Source organism: Hyperolius riggenbachi, chromosome 5, assembly GCF_040937935.1.
Source record: "Hyperolius riggenbachi isolate aHypRig1 chromosome 5, aHypRig1.pri, whole genome shotgun sequence".
Classification (NCBI taxonomy): domain Eukaryota; kingdom Metazoa; phylum Chordata; class Amphibia; order Anura; family Hyperoliidae; genus Hyperolius; species Hyperolius riggenbachi.
Window position 1 is genome coordinate 87,481,428 of NC_090650.1, and position 17,200 is coordinate 87,498,627.

At 43.0% G+C, this 17,200-nt stretch overlaps 1 protein-coding gene across 2 annotated transcripts in view; it reads right to left on the reverse strand.

The window, feature by feature from the left end:
- Positions 1 to 17,200, reverse strand: part of DNAH11 (dynein axonemal heavy chain 11) — a 383,233-nt gene that overhangs the window by 100,069 nt on the left and 265,964 nt on the right. For both annotated transcript variants that reach the window (XM_068235964.1, XM_068235965.1), the window contains 5 exons: positions 13,925 to 14,038; positions 9,570 to 9,713; positions 5,626 to 5,808; positions 4,076 to 4,177; positions 2,962 to 3,096 (listed from right to left, as the gene is read on the reverse strand). In XM_068235964.1, the coding sequence (XP_068092065.1) occupies positions 2,962 to 3,096; positions 4,076 to 4,177; positions 5,626 to 5,808; positions 9,570 to 9,713; positions 13,925 to 14,038 (678 nt within the window). The remainder of the gene's footprint in view (positions 1 to 2,961; positions 3,097 to 4,075; positions 4,178 to 5,625; positions 5,809 to 9,569; positions 9,714 to 13,924; positions 14,039 to 17,200) is intronic.

A 17,200-nucleotide genomic window follows, 5' to 3' on the forward strand; every position in this document is an offset into this window, starting at 1 on the left:
CAACGATTAGCCAGTGTCAAATAAATTGCTTTTAAAAAGTACCTGGTCAAGATCCTCTCCACCAGCAACTTCCTTTAGCACAGACTTCCAAAGCTGAGGCATGCAATATTTTTAGAAACTAACCCCCCCCCCCTTTCCCTTTTGCACTCTAAACAGTACAATAGTGCTGAGCTGACCAGCAGCTTCTTTGCCCATGAAGCCAACAGTAGTATCCTCAGATGTACTACTACAGACCTTGTGACCACATTTTAAGAAAAGTATTTTATGCTGCAGGAGCCTCATTTGAAACAAAAAGTTATCATTTGGGTACAGAAAAGCCCCCGTTATCTGGAACTCAGGTATGCCGGAAGTCTCAACTAAACCGGCATGTCTGAGGGAATAATGGGGACTATGTTTTGAGGGTTTGCAGGGCATTAAATACTTACCGAGCCTCCAGCGCAGTCTTCAACCCTAGCGGGTTTCTGCCGCCAATGCCTGGCTCCCGATGTGTCACCTGACCCAATTCAGGAGCCATGCACAGAGGATGCCAGAAAGCCATTATGGGTTGGGAGTGTGCTTTTTACTTTTTCAGGCCGGTTGCTCTAGCAACCGGCAAGCACATGTATTCTGCATGAGGCGATCCCCGCCGGTGCCGGATACTGAGGACTTTGCTGTATCTGGATTACTAATCTATCGGTCTGGAACATGAGGTCAAACTAAAGTCAGGCTTTAAAAAGCTGAGGCTTCTTTCAGATCTGACAACGTATGCAGGAGCCGTTCTCTTGCATGCATTATGGCCTGCGGCGTGTCGTCGGAATTTTGCGGTGCGACGCAATCAGAGGCGGTAATTATTAATTCACACGACGGGAAATTCTGGCTCCCATGATTAAAAGCTCCCGGGTGCGTCGAACCACAACGCACTAAAACACAGCGTCGAATGTGAAAGGTAAAATGAAAGTCTATGGTTTTACCTTGGTTAACCACTTAAAGACAAGCAGGAGTGTTAAAACGTCCTGCTAGAGCCTCTTAACGGATCCAGGACGTTTTTATAAGTTAAGCAGTGCTGCTGCCGCGCGTGCACGTGAGAACAGTACAACAAAAAACACAACAGACAAAATACACCTTTATTTCTAAATAATATATTGTCACCATACTTTGTACTAGGAACATATTTCAAATCTTTATAACCAGGACAAATAGGCAGTTAAAGGCTCCCTGCACACTGCAAATCCGTTTTCTGATTCCAATTCAGTTTCCGATTTTCAAATCCGATTTTCCCTGAATACATTCAACAGAAAAACGGATCAAAAAATGCAGCATGCAGTAAAGATTAAAAATCGGAATCGGAGGTAAAAACCGATTAAAAAGCGGAATCGGAAATGCATGCAGTGTGCAAGAGGCCAAAATGTGGGTTTTATGTACAGTAGCAGTGTTTATATTAAAACTATAGGGTATGAAATTGGAAAAATCGTGTATTTCATTTTTTTCTTGCTTTTCCCTTTAAAATGCATAGAAAATAAAGTAATTACTGAAAACAAATATCAACCCCAAAAAGCCTAATTGGTGGTAAAAAAAAAAAAAAAACCAAGATATAGATCATTTCATTGTGATTAGTAGTGATTAAGCTATTGGCAAATGAAAGGGATGAGCACTGAAAGGTTAAAATCGCTCTTGTCTGTTAGGGTAAAAACCCCTTTGGAGTGAAGTGGTTAATGCAAAGTATTGACTTTGCGTTTAACTGCAGAAAACCGGCTCAGATGTGAAAGAGCCCTAAGTGAATATGTTAAGTGGCTGGATAGTGTACTGAACTAGGGTCAGTACCTATTTAGTAAGAAGTCCTTGGGCAAGACTTCCTAACACTGCAGGTTGGCCCCTTGAGCACACCCTTAGTAGCTGCAGCTCTTGAGCACTTTGAGTCCACCAGGAGAAAAGCGCTATACAAATGTTAGGATTATTATTATCATCATTAACTGTAATGAGGACATCTCAATGTATAGTCACTATGTATCTTTGTGGTTAGACATAGCTTATACCTTCCTCCAGATGTTCTGTTGTGAAAATGTGACAAATCCTATTTTAGCCTGCTCAGCACTGTGTTTGCTCTGGGATTTTCCTCGATGCAGTGGAGACTCCATTCATCATAATGAGTAGAATTGCATCGCAAACGGGCATAAATACAAGCAAACATTCTTTACTTCACAGAATTTGAACCCAGGTTCACTTTAGGGCTCCATACTGAAAGGACACCTGAAGTGCCTGAATCACCCACCCACCTGAAACAAGCACGTGGCAAATTCAGTCAAACATCTGACCTGCATTCAAACATCTGATCTGCATGCTTGTTCAGTGTCTATGGCTAACAGTATCAGGGCTAGTTCACACCAAAAAGCACTAAGCATAATCGCACTAGCAATTCCTGGCATGTGCCTAGCAATTTTCTATTTAGGCCTAGTGTTTGTGTTTAGCGATTTTGTATTTCTCGTGGCAAAAAAAGGAAGTACACTTTGACCTGGAAGTGAACATCTTTTGGCAAAAAATGCTTTGAAAATCCCTCTGTTCAGCAATTTTTAAAGCGATTATACAGTTTTCCAATACTTGATATTGAGGCGTAATCACCTCCAAAATGCTGCAGGACCGCATTTGGGTTTGTGAAAAAAAAAGAAAATCACATTGCTCTGATGTGAACTGGTCCAAACACATTAGCCAAGTGCTTTTCAAAACTCTTGGCTCTTGGTGTGAACCAGCATGTAGAGGTAGAGGATCAGCAGGACTACTGTATTTAATAGGGAATTCATATGGCAGCCTCCATATCCCTTACACTTCAACAGTACCTATATCTGCTTTGGGCAAACAAATCATTTAATTGAATGCTATGTTATGTGTACAGTAAGATGAGATCACTGAAAAGCAAAAACATCAAACACAGAAAGGTAAAGCTCACCAATTGGCTTAGTGGGATAATGGAATGCCAACGTTACTGACCTCAAGGCCCTTCACCAGCCTGTTGGCCAGTTCTATGGTGGCATTAGTGCGATTGACTTCCTCCTGACATCGCAGCTTCTCAGCAGTTGCTTTTTCAAAAGACTGTGTCAGTCTCCTCAGGTTGTTGTCCAGATCCTAAAGAAACATTCAACATTTACCAGCATTATGCTGAGAATTCTACTCATACAGAATACAGTGAGGAACAACAAGGCTGTTGACTTCTGCATGGTTTCCAAATATAACGTATCTTTTTATAAAGGGATAGGGTTAATATCAATGTCCTTCATTTCCAACAATGTATGCAGCTGATTCATGAACGTTGTTCCATTCAAGGCATCCCATCTTTTCTCCTACACCTACACTATCGCATAGGACATTTACACTCACAAGACTTGTGCTGGGTTTGCATGTAAGAAAAACCTGAATTTTCTTGGCAGGAGGTGAAATAGGGAGGTTATTTTAACAAACAACCCTAATAACGTTTTAAAAAATATGTACTAGACATACTGTTATGCCCAGCTCCAAACTGCCTCATTTAAGTTACCCATTAACAGTACAATATTTTCCTTAGATGCGATCTTCCAATCAGATTGTACAATCAAATTGTACAGAAAAGCACAAAATATGTCGAGCAAACTGACGTCTATGGTTGATGCAGTAGATAGGAATGTTGGATTTTACGACCGTATTTGAAGAGAGAAAGTGCCATAATCGTCTGGTTTATGCGAACAATCGATAACTACCTTCCAATTACTTTTGATCCTGAAAATCGAATAGAGTGGTCACACTTCATGAAAATATTGTACCATTAACGGGCACCTTTGGAGCAGGTTCTGTGAGCAGATCCACGGAACCAGGTGTGGAAATGTACAATACTACAGAATGGGAAGCTGCAGCTTCTGCACTGCTCAGCTCTGGGTTACAGTAATCACTGCACTGAATACAGGGAGCTCCGCAGCTCATGACAGCAGACATTCAGCATGCTAAATTGACTATGGTTCTTCTTCTGAGGGACCCCTTATAGTACGGTTTGATAGGCCCATACATTCTGGGAATGTGGACAAGAGTTAACTGGGGAATCTACGTTGATTTTTTTGTAACATGATAAACTTACATGTAGCTTTTTCCTGATTGCATCCAGTTTTTCAGTAGCTCCTTTGAGATCATCATTGGCTTGGGACAGAGCCTTGCGTTTTGGTTCCACATCACAATAAACCTGAAAGAGCAGAAAGGGAAAGATAAGTTATGTGGGGAGCTCCACGCAGGAAAAGTGGTGCAGTCTACAGTCTGGAACCAAGACAGATCGCAAGAAGGTTCTCAAAGTACTAAACAGCTCTCCCCACACACCTCCCTAAGCAGGAATACTCACCACCCAACAGAGGTGTATATATATATATATATATATATATATATATATATATATATATATATATACACACACACACACACCTACACACAGTATATGCATGTATTGCATATAACATTTTCCAAAACTTTTCTTTTGTCAGTTTTAGATGCAATGCAGCTGGGTAAGAATCACTGTCAGGGCTCGTTCACACTAGGGGTGTTTTCGGACTTTTTTCAAGTGCTGGTGATTTTTAAAATCGCCCACAAAATGCTTGTGCAATGAATCTCTATGAGAAGGTTCATATCAGTGCGTTTCGTGCGCTGTGCGTTCAGCAAAGCGGTGCCTGTACCATTTTTGAGGCGATTTTGCCTCAATGGAAGGTAAAGGAAAAACGCAAACGCTCACAAAATCGCTTTGTGCAGCTGTTGCGCGAGCGGTTTTAAGAATAAATACATTGTGTTTATTCTTTACCGGGTCAAAGAGTTCACTTCCTGACTTGCGTCAGGGAGTGAATTACATAACTGCTCTGGAAAAGTGCTTAGAAAAGAGCTTTTACCAGAAACGCAGCACGCAGTGGAGCGCCAGGAGGGGGAAAGGGAGTGCAAAAAAAAAGCAAAATGCTTGCGCTTTCGATTTTAGGTGTGAATGAGGCTGGAGTGCAATTTTGCAGTCTCTGCCACATTTTTTTCATTTTCTATCTGGATCAGAAAGTGATTGAAATTTCCCCAACAGAGTCACAGACTAAAAACCCAACAGAGGTTCAAACCTATCCTAGCTGAAGAGAAATTGTCCTATTGTGGTCTGTGTGCCTGTAGAGATTTCCCTGAGAGTTCAGGGAAATGTACAACACTGAGAACAGATATAAAAACCTAGCAGAGTTCTAATCCTTAGTTTGGCCGCATTCACACTCGAGCGCAGTCAGCCTGCGTTTTGCGGTTGCTGATCATCGGCGATCAGCAAAGCACTGCAGCACATGTAATTCTATGGGATTACTCACACTATGGCGATTGTGGCAAGATTGCGATTTCCGCCAATTGCAAACGTGCTGTATGCAGCATTTTCCAGGCGATTGTGCTGCAACTCTTTCAGTGGAATGAGAATTGCAAAACGAATTATGGAAAACAAATCAAGAAAATTAGCAATGCAAAACTGCAAGCGATCAGGTTTTGCGAATCCAAGCAAGAACGGGCCTTTCTCAGAGCATAGAAACAATTTTAGACTTTTCCGAACAGATAATGCAATATCACAGGTTGCTTTGCATAGCAAGGGTTTTGTTTAATACGCTATGGGATTATGTAGTTTACCTAATAACTTACCTCATAGTATTTAACAATATTGATGACCCAGGCACAGAGCCCGGCTGCTGCAACGGACTTTGTACGGACCAAGTCAGGGCTGAATTCAGGACTGTTCAGGTATTGCTCCTTCACCACCTTCAGGCAAGTCTCATGAATATGTTCCTTGTCGTAGTTAATCAAAGCTTGCAGGAAGTCATCAACCTGCAAAACATACTCACATTAGCAATGTGCAAAAGATCACAGAAGAGGAAAGCAGGTTATGGTAGACACCAGAGGAGCAGTGTGATAGGCAGTTTCTCCATTAAAACAAGGAGTCATCAGCATTTCATTTTGGTCAATGAGGAAGGCACAGTGGGTGTGATTTAAAGTTAGTCACGGAACAAATTTAAAATGCCAAAATGTCAGTACCCAGAGGCCTGATCAGTGTGTTGCAACATATCAGTGTCCCATAACTGTGTTCCTGCTTCCCTCAGAAGGACATGGTCTTGTTTTCGATTTTTTTTTAATTTCACATTTACACATCTTCTATTGGTCCTTGTCAGATTCCCTTTCCATGTACAGTCATCTTGTGCAGCAATTGCACAATAACATACAGCTTGGCCAGAGCAGGATCATCCACCAGGCAACCTAGGCAGGTGCTTGGGGCCTAGCGGGTGTCAAGGGGCCCACCAGCCACCTTCTGTGACCTCTCTCCACTTCAGCTTACCAAAAAGACCACAAAAGAGCCCCAAATCTACTACCTTGCCTATGGTCCTGTTACATCTTAATCCATCTCTGAGCTCGGCACAGTTACTGTGCCTCCCAATTCCCACCAGGCCAGACCCTGCTACACAACAGCAGAACATTCCCCTATCCCACTTACACGTAATGTTACTCATGACTATATAACAGGTGGCTAAGGCTAACTCAGCCTCTGGCTCCAATCTGAGTCCAGCTGACACAGTGCAAATCCCAGTCACAGCCAATGTCACATTCTGCTAACCAGCAGGGTAGCTATAGTCACAGATCCCACTGTCCCCATGCCATCCTACAGTTACTGACTCTAAGAGCTGCCTTCTGTTCACAAACGCACATTGCCCCCTCTTATGGCCACCCGAGTCCTCTAGCTTAAGGCACTGGTTCTGGAAGCCAGTGACACAGTCATGAGTCTTAAAGAGAACCCGAGGTGGGTTAAGAATGCTAACAGCACACAGAGGCTGGCTCTGCATATACTGCCCAGCCTCTGTTGCCATCCCGATACCCCTAAGCCCCCCCTGCACTTTGCTATGCCCCCATAAATCACCCAGCCGTGCTGTCGACACACAGCGTGTCGCAGCCAGCTGTTTACTTCTGTAAGTGTCACTCTCGCCGCTCCCTCGCCTCCTATGTCGTCACTCCCCACCTGCGTCCCTTTCCTCCCCACTGATTGGAGGGAAGGAACGTGGGCGAGGACTGGAGCTATGGAAGAGGCGGGGGAGTGGCGAGACTGACACTTACAGAGGTAAACAGCCGGCTGCGACACACTGTATGTCGACAGCACAGCTGGGTGATTTATGTGGGCATAGCAGAGCGCAGGAGGGGGGGGCTTAGGGGGGATCGGGATAGCAACAGAGGCTGGGCAGTATATGCAGACCCAGCCTCTGTGTGCTGTTTGCATTCTTAGAACCCACCTCGGGTTCTCTTTAAGTTTGTATTTGGAAAAAAAATGGTTCTTCCAATAAACTTAGTGTGTTTGATGTTTTTAATATATATATGTTTTAAATAAAATAGTACTAAGAATACTTTTTTATTTTATTATTTTGTTTAGGTATATATGAAACATTGCACATTAATATTTCACATGTAATGCTTGCAGCCAACAGATGGAGCGCCCCCGAGCATAGAAAGGGATAATGTTGACTGCAGGTAGCTAAGTGTTCTCACCCAGGAATATACATGCCTTTAGGGCCTGTACACACTGCTGCGCTTGCGTTGCGTTTTTAAAAACGCAAGGTCTTTTGAAAAAGAATGAAAATCGTGATGACTTGTACACACTGGTGCGATGCGTTTTTAGAAAAACGCAATCGCAGTGCCTGCTGCGCTTTTTTAAGTGCAGCGCATGAAAAACGCATTAAAAACGCATGCGCTTGCGTTTTTGCCTGCGTTTTTCAGAAGTCAGTATCCCAGAAGACTCTGCAATCTCCTGATTCCTGTTGAAATGTAAACTAGAAAAAAAACAAAGGATTCTTTAGCCAATCAGCAATTACAAGAAAAACGCAAACGCACAAAAAACGCAGGTAAAAGCGCATGCGTTTTTAAAACTACATGCACTTTAAAAACGCATGCGCTTGCGATTTTGCTTGCGTTTTTCAATGTGTACAGGCCCTTAGACATTCAGGTAGTGTTGGGCTGTGTATTTGATAAGGCCAGTTTTGCACATTTTTTGCATCATGATGCTCCTGCAGCATTACAAAAAATATCAATTATATGACCCTGTGGTAGAGAAACCCTGCGTAACGTCATATGCGTAAAGTCGCCGCCACCCCCAATGTTCTGTGATGTACCGCCTACTGGGCAGGAAGTAGGTCACTGGGATTTCCGTTGGTCTGCGTATGCACGCCGCACCGCACTCTGTAGCTTACACTATGTACGTCGCCCACAGACTTGCATTACCCCAAGCTCCGAGCATTAAGCGTGGTGCTTACAGTAACACGGTGCAGCCCTTGCGTCGGATTGGATATCACTGGCGCATTGCAACTAGGGCTCGATTCACTATGCTGTGATAACTGCTATTGCAGCAGCTGCACGTGATCACGCGCAAACCTTCGCTTATCACGCGAAGTAACGCTGTTCGTGTGCAAACCTTTGCGCACCGCAGCTCGCGTTATAACTGCTATGATAGCAGTTATCACAGCATAGTGAATCCAGCCCCTAGTGTGAAAGTCTCCATAGACTTCCATTTATTTTGCGGCCCCATGTGGTAAAATAGTGTAACACAGCGTTGGTTTACCCTGCTATCGTAAAAAGGGCCTGAAAAATAACTTGCACACGGTGTATCATGGCTGCACTCTGTATGTAATCCCTGTAAAAAGTTTTCATTCAGGATCTTACATATTCTAGACTATCTGTCCGTAAATAAACCGAGCAAGAAATACTAAACTTTCTTCAACATAAAGGAATACAGCCTGTATATACAGCCCTACCTGCTCAGGAATCCAATCTCTATCCAGGAATAATCAGAGGCATCTAGCTGAGACATAATTGTCAGTGTTCCTGCTAGTGATGGGGCAAGGTCACCGCAGTCACTAGCAAGGCCACAGCCCTCAGCCTGTAATGCCTAATAGTAGTGTCAATGAGCATAGAATGGATGGATGGATGGATGGATAAAAGCCTGAGTAGAGTGACTGTTCCTGGTTGTCAATAAGCAAAGAATACTTAAAGGGAACCTGAACTGAACATTAAAAGTCAAAATAAGCATACACAAGTCATACTTACCTTCCATGTAGTCTACTCCTCAGTGTCTTTCTCCTGTCCCGCGTCCTGTTTGTTCACTGTGATCAAGGGAATTTTCCGTCCTCCATTTTGAAAATGGCCATTACCCATAACAGCTTTCTGGTCAGCACACAGTTAAACTGTAACATCGTCCACTTCAGCCATAGGGAAACATGGACATTACCGGGTACATCAGTTTTCCTCTCAGCTATAACTGACAGCAACTGATATTTTACTGACAGCAACTGATATATTTCAGATCTGACAAAATATTGTCAGAACTGGAAGGGATTATTATCAGAAGAAAATGGAGAGCTTCTGAGAGGAACTGATGGCAAGGTAACTATGCAATGTTCGTTTGAAGTTACCTCATGTGTTTATTTTAAATATTTTTACTCAGTACAGGTTCTCTTTAATGTGTCAAGGCTGTAAGACCATTCATTTTTCCAGAGACATGTAGTCCTTGCACCCCACACCCCTGCTCTGATACATTTTTATGACAAAGACTTTACCTTTCCCATGAATATCTTGCAAGCTTTCCAGCTTCTGTCTTTAGCCACTCTACCGCGGGGCGCCAGCAGTACCATCACTGCCGCGCTAACATTGATCACTGCAGCTGGTGGATTGGGGAAAGTCTTCAGTTCTGTAAGGTTTACCTATGTGATAAAAAAAATGGAGCAAGATCAGCACTATGATGGACTAGGCATTTTGCATGTCCTTCCTACCCATTTTTCATCAATGTACATTTAAGGCAGGAATGTCGAGCTCCAGTTTTCGAGGTCCATATCCATGCCAGTGTTTGGGATGGACTGAGAAATGAAACCTTTCCTGATTCAGTTCAATCAATTAATTTGAGCTGTGCCAAAAATGTGTGAGGACCTCAGCCCTTGAGGACAAAAGTTTGACATCCCTGATATGAAGGAGTGTACACACACCTGATTCCTTCTAACGACAGGTCTTCATACCCGCCCGTGGGGTGTCCGTTCTGCCGACAGTTTCCCTGTGTGTACAGTCTGTCCGTAGGCTGATAAGGCTGGTATTGAAAACCAGCCTTATCCGCCTGCTGGCAGACTGTGCACACAGGGAAACTGTCGGCAGAACAGCCGCCCCATGGGCGGGTCTGGCGAACCGTCGTTTGAAAGAATCAGGCGTGTGTACGCGACTTAAGAGAGGGCCCCACTGTCTCCCTTAGATTGTTAATAGAATGCAAAACCAGGGCTTGTAATGAAACGGTCAAATAAAAAAAATGTGTACCTCTCTCTCCACCACCAATCAAAAAGAGATAGCGGAGTCCGTGTATGACAAGAACATGACAGCTAGGGAGCTGCCTGAATTTCCGTTAACAGTGACAGCAACGGACATTTAATTCGTGAGTACACTTATCCTTTAAACTTATCCTATAACTCATTAGCAACCCTACACACATTATTTTGAGATAGGTAATGCATTCCAGGGCATCTTCAAACAGCATATGACGTTTAGCTGCCTAATGCAGTTGTGCAGAGCAGCGTAGCGTTCTTTATATTTACCTGTTCTGAGCGGCTGGAGCGGTTCAGAACTCCAAAGAGAATGTTGACATTGCAGTGCCGCTGGCAGATGAGAGGAGATGCCATCCGGCCGCCCTTTCCAGGTAAATATGACAACTTCCGGTGCCGATCTGCATACCCTGCCAGGCTGGGGGAAGGCAAACTTCCCCAGCAGCAAAAAAAGCAAAGCTATATGTGGCTGCTAATGGGTTAAGCAGTCTGACAAATTACACTGTCACCAGTGAAGCTATCTGAATTGTGATTTTTCTTAGCACACTGAAAAAGTGACATCTAGTTTTTGATCAAAGCACCAAATAGGATTTTATATCTCCGTGGTTCCAGAAATGCAATGTTACTGCTGGAATATTTTCAAAACTGCTAGAAAAAAAAAATTGTATGGTGTATGGCCATCTTTACACTAACCACCCATCTAGGTCCACCCCCCCCCCCCCCAAGCTGTGCAGTGCAGGCAGCAAATACACCCAACTGTCCGCCGGCGCTTCTTCCTTTGTCTTCACTCTATAGCCGCCGGTGCTCCTCCCTGTCTCTCTCTGTGTCCCGTAACAAATGCTAGAGGCCAAACACTAGGGGCCCCATGGCTCATACCTTACATGACCACTAGAGGCCCCTAGTATTTGGCTTCTAGCATTTGTGAGGTGACACAGGCACACCTGGAGATAAGAGACAGAGAGGAGCACTGGCGGTGGTGGAGAGAAGACTCAGGGGGAAGCACCTGCAGACAAGTGAGTGAAAGCATCACTGAGAGCACAGAGCTGATTGACAAGAAGGGGGTGGGGGAGAGGTGGAAGCAAGCAGAGGAGAGCCTGTTAGAAGGCTCTGATAGGAGAGAAGGGGCGTTACGCAGGCGTTCCTATCCTGCAGCAGGACGCTTCTTCCCCGTTAGCTTGCCGACATTTGAATGTTGGCAGATTTAGGGAGGAAGGGGCTAGTGGGGCACAGGGGGCATGGAGAGCAGGGCACACAGAGGCATGTCCTGCAGATGGGAACATGCCTCTGTGCCCCTTTTTTAAATTTAGAAACCTGCTCGGGTACTCTTTAAGGGCCTGTTTCCACTTGTGCGGTGGGAATTGCTGCGGTAAATTCAAATGCGTTTTTTGCGAATTTTCATGCGAATTCGCATACGATTTCGCATGGATGACGATGTATGCGAATTTTACCATGGCAGTGCCTGTGTGCTTTTCAATTGATTCCATGCAAAATTGTATGCGAATTCACATGAAAATTCGCATACTAATACCCCATGCAAATTCCCTATTAAATACATTGTATGCGATTCGCATAGCGGGATGCGGTATGCGAATTCTGATGGCTCTGCCATGCAGATTTTTTCTGCACAGAAAAACGCAAAGGAATCCTAACAAGTGGAAACAGTTCCATCCACTTGTATTGCCTATGCGAATTCGTATGCGGCAAATACATGCAAATTTGCGATAGTGGAAACAGGTCCTAAGGCGTAACAACAATTACCATATTCAGTTCTTTGATCATCAATAAAATTGTCACCTAACAATATCAGGAGCGGTCGTTTTAGGTGACAATTACCTGAGAGGTGGTTTTCTAGCTTTAGACTGTCAAGGTACTGTTGGAATAGACATTTTTAATAGGACAGTTTTTAATATGACATTTCTCTTTCATGCAGAACAAAAGATCATTTTCCCTAAGCACACTGTCACATTTTTCCATCTGTAACCTGTTCATACAACGAGATAAGAATCTAAAAAACTTAATTTGCATTTTGGCACCAAACTGAAACAGTCCTGTTTTGCCAAGTATATGGGACAGGAAATGCTCTATGAATGATGACTCCCCGATGAGCAGAAGAATGGAGATCTCTGGGCATGGGAAGATACAATTGAATACTTGTAAAACATCAGTTAGACATCTTTAAACCCCACACATTATCTTGTCAGGCGTTGTTAAATCACATCTCCTACTGAGAGGCAAACCACGCTGTTTACTGCTAAAGCTCAAGTTATACCAACCATCACGTTAACAATTATCTCTTGTATTGTGTGGTAAATATTTTATGTGTTACAAATATCTCATTTAATGCTTCACTTCTTTTCCCTTAAAACAAGCCTGTTGTGAATCACTAAATGTTTGTGCTAATTCTTCTGCTTACTTTGGACACATAAAAGTGCCTACAAGTACCTTCTGTGAAGTCCAGCTCTGTTCCTGGACACCTGCACAGTTATGCAAACTGGAGCCCACACTAAACTTGTGGCAACAGCTTCTGTTTTCTCCACCACTGACAAATAAATCAGTGCATCATCGCTGGCTGCTCTAAAATACATTACTGGCTGCTGTAAAATACAGAAGCCTGCTAGGGAAGTAAATACTACTTTTCAGAGAGTGGCACAATGGCCCTTATTCAATTAACTTTGTCTCCTGAGTTTTCTCAGAGATAATTTTTATTTTCTCTTTAAAGGGGTTCTCTGGGTGTGGGGTTGAAAATAAAAACAGACACTTACCTGGGGCTTCTACCGGCCCCTGCAGCTGTAATTTCCTGCGCCGTTCTCCTCTGATGCTCCATTCCCCGTTGCCGGTCCCGGGCTGATATTTAACTAACAAGACGAATAGTGCTCGCTCCCACGTGCATCATCGGGAGCAATCACTATAGCTGAGTCGTTATAGCAGAGCCACAAGGGGCAGGCTTGGGCTTGAAAAGACATTAGAGAAGACAGACTCAGCTATAATGATTCCTGAGCAAAGCCAGACTGAATGCTCAGTCGGGGATTTTATCATGGCTGGTTAGAAGCAGGCTGAGCAGTGAAGAATGAAACTGAGAGAAGGGTAGGTGTTTTCTCTAATTTTCCCATTGGTGTACACCACTTTGTATTGGTCTTTCACGTGGAATTCCAATAAAATTGATTCATGTTTGTGGCAGTAATATGACAAAATGTGGAAACTGTCAAGGGGGCCGAATACTTTTGCAAACCACTGTATTTTGAATATTTCAATATTTTGCGATAGTTGTCCTTGAATAGCGCTGTTATTACTGCTTGGATAGCGTCGCTTTTCTAGGGCTCATCTGACGACAACCTTTTTATAAATAAGTCTCAGAACAAATCCTCTTTTGTTGGACACATGCATACATGAAATTGGTTATTTGTACAAGAAAAATAACACATCTAGCAATCAGGACAAGCCACTTGTTGCATTATACTTTAAGCTGCCTATTATTTGTCATAGCACAAACACGTTTATTGCTTTCATCGTATGTACTTATCTATTTTTTTTTCCAAATCAGCACTATGCCAGCCTCAAAGGAACTATTCATTAAGATCTTAGCTGGAGCCAAGTATCAGGCAATTACTTACTTTATTAAGTGTATCAAGAGCTGCTGTGGCTGCAACTAATGCTGGTTCAGCTTTCATTAGATCATCCTCGCAGTCCTTCTGTTTTACAGACACTTCTAATTGTATCGATGCAACCTAAATGTCAAGCAAAGAGTTATTTATTCTCTCCGAGCATCAAACATTACCAACGCTAAAACGGCAAGTTTAAAATAGTGCCGGCTGCCGAGTACCAATTGTGGCTGTTTAGTTCCTCTGCAGCAATCCAATTCCACAGACCCCGCCCCAGGGCAAGTATGAACTGTTGCTGCTTCCGGGACGATAGTTCATGCCAGCTCCCCATATGTGTGTCTGTATTAACTTCTTGCAATAGAAATTGACTAGAAATGGCCTCTTCACTAAATGAGACGCAATGAATCGTGGGGTAGGGAGGTCACCAACAACAAGGGAGCATAGCTCCCAACTGTCCCTCTTTTGGAATGACAGTCTCTCTTTGGGAACCCTGTCCCTCTATCTTCCTTATTTGTCCCTCTTTCAGGACGGATGTGCAGATCTATGTAAATACGTGTATTATTTCTACTGAAAAATGTGTTTAATTGACTCTAAACTTTATTTTCATCATTGAAATTGATATATTTCATATTTTCACATGTTAATATGAAGGAAAATGAGCCAGAATAGAAAGGACCAGTGTGGTTTGAATTATAAAACAACATTTTCTTATGAAATCGTCATGGTATGTGTGACTAGGGGTGTGTTGGGTGTGATTAGGGTGTGGCAGGGGAGTGATCAGGGGTGTGGCAGAGGCGTGGCTTAAGTGTCCCTCTTTCTTATTTCAAAAAGTTGGGAGGTATGAGGGGGTAAAATGTACCGGTAGGTGAAGAAATGTAGGAAGGGTGGATAGGATGGAATTGAAGGAGGAGAGTATGGAAGGTGGAGGTGTATGATAGCAGAATGATTGTTTGCAAGTGTTGAAAGTTGCGGAGAAGAAGTGTTAAAGGCTATATAAAGCTGAATGGATGTTATGGAGGATTTGTAAGGAAGGATGCAGGTATGGATGTATTTGATAGAACGAATGTAGATGGACTCGGCTGTTTTGAAGAAAATGGAAGGAAGATGAGGCAAAGTGGTTTTGTTAAGGATGGGAGGAGACCAAAACTAGTCTTTTCATACAGTTACTCACTTATCCTGAAAATCAACAATTTTTATTCAATATTTATTTATTTATTGTTTGTCCTTTTTTCTTCTTTTGTCTTTTTCTTCTTTTTTGATCATGAGTAATAAAGTCAAGCGGACTATGGTGCAACCTAAGTCCAAAGCACAGTGATGAAGTGCATATCTTAGGGTGGGCAGTAACTAAGCTGAGGTCAGTAAAACAAAAACAAAATTTGGCTTTGGAAGACCCATTACTTATAGTGGTATTGTAATGAGCGGACTGGAATTTCATTTGTTATATTTAACATCAAATGAGCAGATTTATTGGACATGAGCAGAGAAAAGGTCAAGCAGCAAATTATTATATTTATCAATCTAAGAGATCATTCAGCCTTGTCATTGAGCTGTGACTAAATCACACCCGGGCCCAAATGTAATTAACTTTTTCTCCTGTGTTTTCTCCTAGGAGATACATTTTTAACTTCTATTAAAGTAACTTTTCAGTATTTTTCAATGGAAAAGGCAAAAAAAAGTGAATGGCATATTAGCCAAGGAGAGCATAAGAAAAGTTCTGGACTCACTGATGGTTACCCAGCCAGCAAGAGTACCCGTCATAGTGGTCTCTAACCGTAATTAGAAAAAGAATCTCAGCTGCATATATTCTGAATGGTTTGGGAAACTGCAAGGTCTTCTAAGCCATGGCTGTATCACATAGACACAACACAGATGGCCGCCCAACGTGGCAAGATGATCCCTTGCTGATCTGAATCTGATCAGTCAGGGATCCATTCCTACCACACACAGAGCATGAAATCTATAGAATATCCATGAAATCCCAGCACTGCATGTACCACCACTTCACGCCCTGCCTTGATTGACTGAGATTTCCATCTGATAATTTTGATCATACGCAATACAATCAATGGGGTTAATGCACTAACCGCCTGAAATATTGCCGTCTGCGGGTAGCGCATTGGCTAAAGCCGCGGCATGGGTAAGTTTATCCCCCCTCTTCTGCGGGCAGGAAGTGCTACTTGTAATTTCAATTACAAACAACCGTAGTGGACAGTACACAGGCAGGAAGTTGAGGCAAAGTATGTATATCTACGCTCCTGTTCCTAAGATGAAGTCTTAAGAGGCATAAATATACTGTCGCCGAATGCGGAAGTAGTTAAATTAACAGAAATTTACAACCCTCGCAATCCACACACATACAGTATGTCACAGTAACCCCTTAGCAATCACCGCAAAAAACTTTTAGCCTATTATATTGTTATGGGGTGTGTTTATAGATAATGGCAGTTGGTGCTGTCTGGTCTTTTTTGTGGTCTGCCAGCAGTAAAGATGATGATGTGCATTGCTCATTGAGGATCAAACAACATAAACAAATTACACGGTATCAATAATTTCTTCATCTCAAACCAAGAGCGCTTCTGAGAGCTTTTGAAAATGTTAGCGCTTTGAAAAGAGCTTGGCTAATGTATTTAAATGGGATAGATCACACCAGAGCGATGTGATCTCTCAAAAGCAAACGCGGGTCCTGCAGCATTTCTGTGCTTTTCTGAGGCGATACAGCCTCAGTGTTACGTATAGGAAAGTGGAAAATCGCTCTGTAAAGCGCTAGATCAGAGATCGATTTCCCAAGCATTTTTGTTACATAAGCTGTTCCGTTCCAACTCTACTGTAACAAAAAAAATTAAAAACTCTGCACCAAAAAAACTGAAAAATCACTTCAAATAGTTCCAAGCGTTTGCAAATACACTCGCACTTTTTGGTGTGCACTGGCCCTAACTTCTGGTTTTTTTTTAACTTATACCTTTGCAATGTATTGATTCCACCCCCCCTCCCCCGCTACTATCTTTTGGCAGAGATTCTCTTTAAAGGGAAACTAAAACTTTGTAAAAAAAAAAAATCAGTTTTACTTACCTGTGGCTTCTACCGGCCCCCTGCAGTGGCTTCTATCGGCCCCCTGCAGGTGCACTGTGACCACGCCGGTACTCACGATCCTCCGGTCCCCCGTCGTGGCTAAGTTTCAGTTTCCACTGACTGGCCAGTTGATGTCCGCTGCCCCTGCACACCCTCGAGGGAGTGTCCTGTGCAGGGGCAGTAGAGATTTTCTCGTACTACGCCTGCGCAGGATGCTCC